This window comes from Chinchilla lanigera, unplaced genomic scaffold (genome assembly GCF_000276665.1).
Source record: "Chinchilla lanigera isolate Chin_1 unplaced genomic scaffold, ChiLan1.0 scaffold00168, whole genome shotgun sequence".
Taxonomy (NCBI): Eukaryota; Metazoa; Chordata; class Mammalia; order Rodentia; family Chinchillidae; genus Chinchilla; species Chinchilla lanigera.
In genome coordinates, this window is record NW_004955569.1 from 1,853,974 (window position 1) to 1,863,650 (window position 9,677).

At 36.3% G+C, this 9,677-nt stretch overlaps 1 protein-coding gene across 1 annotated transcript in view; it reads left to right on the forward strand.

Annotated features, from left to right (window-relative positions):
* The window catches only part of LOC102009121 (zinc finger protein 345-like), a gene marked incomplete at its 3' end in the record, with an annotated part of 148,586 nt that extends 140,062 nt beyond the window's left edge, over positions 1–8,524 (forward strand). Inside the window, exons 5-8 of the mRNA XM_013509366.1 lie at positions 68–700; positions 1,158–1,384; positions 7,297–7,506; positions 8,304–8,524. Coding sequence (XP_013364820.1) covers positions 68–700; positions 1,158–1,384; positions 7,297–7,506; positions 8,304–8,524 — 1,291 coding nt within the window. The remainder of the gene's footprint in view (positions 1–67; positions 701–1,157; positions 1,385–7,296; positions 7,507–8,303) is intronic.
* Between the last annotated feature and the right edge of the window lie 1,153 nt (positions 8,525–9,677).

Genomic DNA, 9,677 nt, shown 5'->3' on the forward strand with positions numbered 1-9,677 from the left:
TTGTACATAAAAGAATTCACACTGGGGAGAAACCTTATGTATGTAAGCAATGTGGGAAATGTTTCAGTGAAAATGGCCACTTGCAAAGACATCACAGAATTCACACTGGGGAAAAACCCTATGCATGTAAGCAATGTGGGAAATCTTTCACTCGAAATTGTGCCCTTAGAGTCCATGAAAGAATTCACACTGGGGAGAAACCCTATATATGTAAGCAGTGTAGGAAATGTTTCAGGAACAGTGATAGCCTTAGAGTCCATGAAAGAATTCACAGTGGGGAGAAACCCTACATATGTAAGCAGTGTGGGAAAACATTCAGTCAAAATAAGAGCCTTAGAGTCCATGAAAGAATTCACACTGGGGAGAAACCCTATGTGTGTAAGCAATGTGGGAAATCTTTCAGTCAAAATGGTGCCCTTCTCCTACATAAAAGAATCCACACTGGGGAGAAACCCTATGTATGTAAGCAATGTGGGAAAACATTCAGTCACAATAGTAACCTTAGAGTCCATGAAAGAATTCACGCTGGGGAGAAACCCTATGTGTGTAAGCAGTGTGGGAAATCTTTCAGGAAAAATAGTGCACTTAGCACCCATGAAAGAGTTCACACTGGAGAGAAGCCCTGTTTATATAAGTGGTGTGGGAAATCTTTCAGAGAAAATAGTAAACTTAGTGTACATGAAAGAATTCACACTGGGGAGTAACCCTGTGTATGTAAGTGGTGTGGGAAATGTTTCAGGAAAAATGATAAACTTAGCATACATGAAAGAATTCACACTGGGGAGAAACCCTATGTATGTAAGCAGTGTAGGAAATGTTTCAGGAACAATGATAATCTTAAGAGTCCATGAAAGAATTCACACTGGGGAGAAACACTATATATGTAAGCAGTGTGGGAAAAGATTCCGTCAAAATAGTAACCTTAGAGTCCATGAAAGAATTCACACTGGGGAGAAACCCTATGTATGTAAGCAATGTGGGAAATCTTTCAGTCAAAATGGTAACCTTGTACATAAAAGAATCCACACTGGGGAGAAACCCTATGTATGTAAGCAGTGTGGGAAAAAAATCAGTCACAATAGTAGCCTTAGAGTCCATGAAAGAATTCACACTGGGGAGAAACCCTATGTGTGTAAACAGTGTGGGAAATCTTTCAGGAAAAATAGTAAACTTAGCATCCACGAAAGAGTTCACACTGGAGAGAACCCCTATGTATATAAGTTGCGTGGGAAATCTTTCAGGAAAAATGGTAAACTTAGCATATATGAAAGAATTCATACTGGGGAGAAACCCTATGTATGTAAGCAGTGTAGGAAATGTTTCAGGAACAGTGATAGTCTTAGAGTCCATGAAAGAATTCACACCGGGGAGAAACCCTATGTATGTAAGCTGTGTCGGAAAGCATTCAAGCAAAGTGGTCACCTTCTAAAACATGAAAGAATTCACACTGGGGTAAAACCCTATGTATGTAAGCCGTGTGGGAAAGCATTCAAGCAAAGTGGTCACCTTCTAAAACATGAAAGAATTCACTTTGGCGAGAACCCTACACATGTAAGCAATGTGGAAAAGCATTGGGAACAACAGTCTCTTGTCAACAGCATGAAAGAACTCACAACGTGAAGTAACTATGCATGTAAGTAATGTGGGAAGCATTCAGCAGAAATGGTAAACTTGTAGTACATGAAAAAATTCACACAGGGGAGAAACCTTATCTATTTATGCAATATGGAAAAGCATTCAGCAGACAATGTCACTGTCAACATAATGAAAGATCTCACAATGTGGAGAAAACCTGTGCATGTAATGAGGGTGGAAAATCTTTTCAGCACCAGAGGGAGAGTCAGAAACATGGAAAACTTCACACCAGGATGTAACTTTATGCTCTTTAACAGTGGGGGAAACATTGAGTGCAAAAAAAAAAAAAATGCCAACAAATACAGGAAATAGTGCACGTATGAGAAAACTCCTTTGTATATTGGCGGTGTCGAAACGATTTGCTGCAAGATTTTCATTTTAAAAATAGGAAATTCACCTCAAACTGGGGAGTACCTGTGCATAAAAGAAATGTGGGAAATAAAATCAGTTCATAGAGATGCTGTCCTTCAGAACAGTATCAAATCATGGCAAATCCCTAAGTATGGAACGTGGAAAAGCATTCAGTGTCCATGGGTATTGTGAAATATGTGAAAGAAATCAATCAATTGAAGTTCTACATCTGTAAGACTATTTTGAAAATACTTTCAAATTTATTCATGTAGAGACAAGTAGAAATAATATAAAAATATTGGTGTTAATATACTTTCCATAAAACACACTCAAAGATGGATATATCCTAAAATGTATTCATTTTGTGTTTCTCAATATATCACACAGAAATATCTGGTCTATGTATCTGTATATCTACTATTAAAAAATCACATCTTTTTAAGAAAATTCAAGTGTGCCAAAAAATTTTTCCTCATGCTTTGATCTACCAATGCCCCATCTTCATAGATGACACCCATTTTTCTCATGACCATTGTTTCCCAGCTGGATTTCTAACTCATGTATCAGTTTGTCTGGAAGGGAACACATAGACATATTTGTAAGCATATTTTGCAAGTTTCCATGGCATGTCTATGTAGGCATGTGGATGATAACATAATTCACCAGAGCAAAAGCTATTTTAAACTATTTATAATTTATTAATATGTGTTTGCAGGGCATAATGTAACTGTTCATCTTTGGAAGGCATTTGAAGTGTATAATAGATATATGTACTTTTTTCTTGCATTTCTTATACCCTCTGTGGTTTTTTTTTTTTTTAATAAAGAAAATAACAATAAAAATGATTCAGGATTTCAGAACAGTGGGCTAAATTTATGAGTTTTCACCCTTTTGGTGATTTCTTTTGATGGGAAAAATCATTGAATAAATACTAAGAATCAACAAATGGAATCCTTCTTTATGTTATTCACCTACCTTTTGCTCATTTCCATTTATCTGAGATGTGTGTACATATCGTATACTTCTATCTTATACAAGAAAAACAGGCACCATGCCTTGTGTATTAGTTCAGTCTTCTATAAACACCAGCAACCAGAATATGCAAGTGTGTCAGGATTTCACGCAAGTTCCTAGGGTTCTGAAGAAAACACACGGAATGTGACTGGCAGTCATGGAATAGTGATGGACAGGAAGAATGGCATCCTATAATGACAGAAATATGGAGCCGCCATTGTGCAGTACAGTCACGTGATAATCACAAGTGTGTGAATTAAATGCACAGGAACTGAATCATGGGTTCACCTAGCAAACACTTCATCCAGGGACGCAGGGATTGTACTGCACAAATTCGCCCCTGTCTGTCCAGGCTTTGGGGTTTGGCACCAGCTAAACAATCAGAGTCTCTCTTTATCCACACATTCACAAAATGAAATCTCAACAGGGTCTCATAATATTAAATTGAGAATTCAAAAATAAAAGATGAAAAAATTTAAATCATGTGCTTGTTTCAGTAGCATAATTAAATGTAATGCCCTTCTGACCCATTATTTATCTCATATATTTCATCAGAAAGCTTTCATGTGATATCACCACATGACAAGTTTAAATATAATGGAGGATGAGATAAAAAGAAAGACACCACATACAGGTGACACTGATGACACTATGGTTATACCAATTTAAGTATTCAGTAGCATTGTCAATATTTATGCATATATAACTTATCAAATTATTCCATAAGTATAAATATGTAAAATAAAATATGTACACGTGTGTTTCTATGTGTGTGATAATGTTAACATCCAATGTTGGACACACACATTGCAGACATGGAATGTTATCCCACTCAGATAAGGAAACACTACTCTTTTTTATTTGTAACGGAGAGGTACACGACTCCTCTTTGTCACGGTAGAAACAGGCACAAAAAACAGAAAGGCAGAAGTTTTCTGAGAAGACACACAGGACTGAACAAATGGCAAAAAGAGAAACAGCATCTACCTTGCCCAAGAACAGCTACTCTTTCACCCCATGTCTAAGTCTAACAGGTTCTTCAAAGCTTTCTCTCTTTGCCACATAGGTATTGGTTCAGGCAGAAAAATGTTAAACCTGAATCAGGAACACATTTTTGAAAGGAAAATGCGTTTTTAGTTATGTTTTGGTTTACCATAGGAAGAGTGAATGGGTCAGTGTTAATGGAGCAGAGGTCGACATACAATTTCAGAGGATAAGTGCAACAAGGGCATCGTGAGGTACACGACCCTGGAAGAGAAGCTGCACCTTGATTTAGAAAGAACTGAAGGAATGCAGTTCTTTTTTCACTGCCTGATTTCCAACACCTTTGAATACATAGAAGAAATTACAGAATTCTTTGTATTCTCAAAGGTGTTTTTGTCGGTTTTAAATCCACATAAAGTGTCTTAGCATTTTCCTTCCACTTTATCAGTTCATGTAGTATGAATAAAACATCCTATGGAAAATTTGGGTTTAATCTCATCTGATTTAACTCCTCAAGATTGTTGTGTTGCAACAACCATACCTTGATGATGAGCCCCATCTTGAGCCCGCCTGGAAAGAGAAATGAACTTCGTCTTGATGTTTCCTTGGCATGGAGGAAACCTACCCTGTAGGTGGCCCCAGCTGGAAAGAACAACAACAGAAAGGGTGCTTACAGTGAAAATCTGCACAATGCGGGTTTAATTATAGACTTCCATAAAAGCCACTGTGGGTTTCCCTGCCTTCTGAGGTTTTGACTCTTGTTTCTTGGGACTTTTTGTACAGTGTTGCAGTTTTAGCATGCATAAATTTCCTGGACTCAATCCGTAACATGTATATGTAAAAACCTGTGAACCTCATGCTCTGAAATAGACTTCATTTGCATAATTTGTGAGAGAAAGATATGATGGATTTGTTAGTTTCCCTGAGAAACAGAAAGTGCCTCTAGGTAAGAAGGTGCCTCTAGCAAATGGTAGGTTGGAGGACAGTGCATTCTTATAATGGACAAAGAGAACACCAAACTTTGATAAGCTCCACCATTAATATTTTGGCTGTCCCTGCCACATCACCAGGTTCTGGTTCATTGTCAGGCTGCATTTTACCAGTCAGTCAGGCCTGCTACATTGAAAAGATGTTCAACACTCTCAGCGTGGGATTCCTAGTGACCTTGGGACAAAGCAATTGGCACTTGGTTTTTGAGTAAGTGGTATTATAACATTTATTACAAAAATGCTATGGATTAATAAAAAGATCAAAGAAACAGAATTAAATTGCAAGCTATGTAAAATCCCAACTAAAAGCCAAAAGTGTCTAATGTATTCATTCATTAGCTAACTAAAAGCCCCAAAATGACAAGACACCGAAGAATCATAAAGTACTGCAGAACAAGTGCCATTTTCTCATTTATACAATCATAGAACCTTGGTTCTTGCTCACTGGTGCTGCTTCATTAAATAGGTATTGAAGCCATGTTGAGGAATATCTCAGCCTGGTTACATCGTACTGTGAATCTAACTGGAATCTATTAGATTTCATGTAGGGATATAGTGAAATTTTACATGTATCTATAATTCAAGATCAAGCTGAGATAACCAGCAAATTGAAGAAAAGTACAAACATTGCTGAAGGAATCTAAGGTAACTTGAACTGAGAGCAAAAAGTTTCTCAAGAGTCTGTGTGTGAGCAGAAATATTCCAAATGAGGTCATTAAATTTATTCAGTGTCTCAAATATTCTGCAGATCTGGATAAGTATGATTTTGTATAATCTGACATTTGAATATAGGAATATCCCAGTGTAGGAAACTGAGGTAATACTGATATGATGCAACAAATGTCACTATCTGGTGTATTGATATAAGAAAATACTTTCATGACCAACATCACTGGAATGTAGAACATTACATTCTGATAGAATATAAAATAAAATATGAAAAGAAGAAATTTTGAATTTTGAGAACTCATATTCAAGAAATCTATTCATTCATGCATATGAGTTTGCCACACTCATTATCTATAAAATAGGTAACCTAGAGGCAGTTTTCAAAATGCAAATGAATGCAATTATTGTAATAGTAGATGTTTTCAAATCATTCCCCCAGATATTTAGTCCATTCTTGTCTTAAAATTCTTAGAAGGCACCCTGATATATACTTGGTCAGAATGTAAAATAAAACCGTAGTGTTAATCAATATTCAGATGTCACAAAGTAAAAATAGAAGTCTCTATTTGATCCAGGCATGTTTCCTCAGATATTCACAAAGGAATTAAAATCATCGTATTTTAGTGATCCATGCATACACGTGATCAATGCAGAGTGTGCGTGGGTATTCACAATAGCTAAGCTCTGGATTCACTTCAAAGGAGTTGAACTCTGGAAACAGCCCAGAGGCCCATCTCTGGATGCCTGAATAACGGAAATGTGGGGCCAGCTCATCACAGCAGTGTGTTTGTTATTTCCTGCTCTCTGGGTTGCTGAATCAAAAGAATAGCAACCTGATGTTTGGCCTGAGGAAATCAATAATCCATGAGAATTTCTCCCAAAATAAAATAGAAAAAAAATGTAGAAATGAAATTCAGTGCTACGAGCTCTGTTTAACTCTGAGCCCAGAAAGTATATGCTATGTATTCAGCCATGAAGAAGAAAGATATCATATAATTGGTCAAAAAACAAAAATAGTTGGGACTCCATCCCATAAGTTTAAGTGAAATAAGTCAGAAGTAGGAAGTAAAATATCGCATGTGTTCTCTTAAATGAGAAATTAAAAATAAGTTAAGAAGTAAAATAAAAGAGAGATGATAGTGAAGAGGAAGTTTAACTTTTGGCGATGAGAAAGATGATCAGGTTAAGGAAGGAAGGGGAGAGTGATGGGTGCAAAGGTATCAAAACTCATAAACGTGTGAGACACAAATGTACCCCTCCCCTAAAAGAGACTAGCCCTGTGTATTGCAGACATATGCCAAATAAAAATTTGCAAAGAACTGCCATCCTTTGGGAATTGGTGTTTTTCAGTCCCCCTCCAACTTATTAGGTCAACTTATGCTCAAAAGTTCTTAGCAGGTATCAGTCTAGAACTTGTCCTGACTAATTAATATAAGAACAATTTTATTTTCATTGATATTTTGTCCTTTTTCTTACAGAAATGAAAAGGTTGAAAAATGCTATCAATAGAAAGCTTAGAAACAACAGGAAGAAATATTCATTTGGACTCCAGGTGCTAATGTAGACACACAACAAAGTGCTTTAAAACCAACTGGAATCCTTGCTTGTAGAAATCCTCTGAGTGGGCATTTGAACCTCAATGTGTGCATTATAGCTCACACTCACCTGAATCCAGATGATTATTTAGGATGTGAAGAGAAGCCGTATAAATGCAGTGGACATGGAAAACCCTACACGGATACTCAGTTCTTTCAAAAGCATGAAACAAGAAAGACTGGAGAGAAACCCTATCGAAATGAGCACTGCTGGAAAGTCTCCTCCGATCTTAGTGAGAAAACTTACCCAGAAGAGGAGATGTTTTTAGGTAAGGAAAGTATGAAAGCCTCCAGCACACCCAGTGGTGTTCAAATGCATGAAAGAAATCATAGTGGGGGAAATCCATATTTATGCAAACAATTTGAAAAAGTTTTCATTTCTTCATACCATATTCAAATACATGAATGAAAACATACTAAAAAGAAGGCCTATATATATGACATATATGAAAGCACTAGCTCATAGGAATTCCTTTCATAGACATAAAACAGTAGATATTGGGAAGAAACAAAGTGTGTGCAATAAATGTGGGAAAGCATTCATTACACAGATATCTGACAAAATACATGAAATTAATCATATGGGTGTGAAATACTATATACATAAGCAATGCAGAGAAGAATTGACTGATAACTCCTCATACCATAGGCACATAAGACCACATACCAGTGAAAAACCTGATGCATGTAGGAATGTTGGACAGCATTCAGCACACAGAGTCACTGTCAAAGACATGAAATATTCACACTAAAAGAAACACTATAAGTGTGAACAATGTGAGAGAGCATTCACTTCACAGCATTATTGTGAAGTACATGAAAGAATTCACACTGGGAAGCCATTCTATGTATGCAATGAATGTCAGAAAGCACTCATTACATAGAGTAATTAGGAAATACATGAAAACAATCACACTGGTAACAAACCCTACACAAGTAAGCAATGTGGAAAAGGATTTAATAATAAGTCCACATATCATAGATATGCAAAATCCCACACTGGTGAGAAACCCTATGTTTGTAAACAATGTTTAAAAGGATTTACTATTAATTCCACATATCACAGACATACAAGATCCCACGCTGGTGAGAAATCTTATGTACATAAGCAATGTGGAAAAGGATTTGCCGATAACTCGACGTACCAGAGACATACAAGATCCCACAATGGTGAGAAGCTCCATGTATGTAAGCAATGTGGGAAAGCATTCAGCATATGCGGTCACTGTCAAAGACATGAAAGAATGCAGTGGGGAGAAGCACTATGTTTGTGAACAATATGGGAAAGTATACACTAGACAAAAATATCTCCAAATACATGAAACATGTCACACTGAAGAGAAACTCTGTGTGTGTCAGTAATGTGGGAAATCTCAGCCAACAGAGTACTTCTCAAACACATGAATGAGTTTATTGAGAATAAGCACTTTGTAGGTAAGCAATGTGGAATAACATTTAGTAGACCAAAATGCCACCAAATACATGAAAGAAGGCATACAGGTGCAAACCATATGCATGCAGGCAGTGTGGGAAAAGATTTGATGCAGCTCTTCATTTATACACAGAAAAGAACTCAGATGGGGCAGTAACTCTATGTTTGTAAGAAGTGTGCAAAGAAATCCAGTTGATAGAGTGTAAATACTTGAGCAAGGTAACACTGGGCAGAAAGCCTATGTAAGTGATGTGACAAAGCATTTGAAATGCACAAGTATTGTCCAAAACATAAAGGAAGTCCCATTGCAGAAAAACGATATATATAAGCTTATTTTGAAAATTTTGTGAAAATTACTCATGTAATGTAACACATGTAGAAATGATATGGAAATTTTGATGTAAATATTTACTCACTAATTTTCAGGAAAATACACTTCCAGGTGGAGATAATCTAAGGAGTATTCATCCTGCATTTTTCAGTAAATGACTTCTAAGTATCTGATCTACGCATTTGGGGTCTTTAGTATAAAATAATTGAGTTGAAATTATCATCTATTTTTGTGTATGCCAATGGTTTGAACTTAACATAGTGTGTCTCCTAATTAAACCGGGTAAATTTACATGTAGTTTTCACTTCCAAATAGGGTTAGTATTTAGTTAGTAATTATTTCATTTTGATTTTGCAACTGGGAGGAAATGATCACTAAAAAGTAAATTTTGTTAATAGTTTTATAGTTGTTAGTGTGGCCCACTAGCTTTGATCTAAAATTTGTTGGTGTATACACTCCATGTCTTGTGTAAGAAAAGATCTTTTTAAATTTGATGTTATGTTTGATGAAGACAGAGAGACTTGTGAGTCTGGTTTTGACAAAAGACAATTATTTTCACACAACTTGTATATTAGCAACATTATGTTTTTCATATTCTGACCGGACATCTGCATATATCCCAGCATAAGAGTATATTCGTTCAACCACCTAATTTTACCTAGTTTGCTTTCATGTTG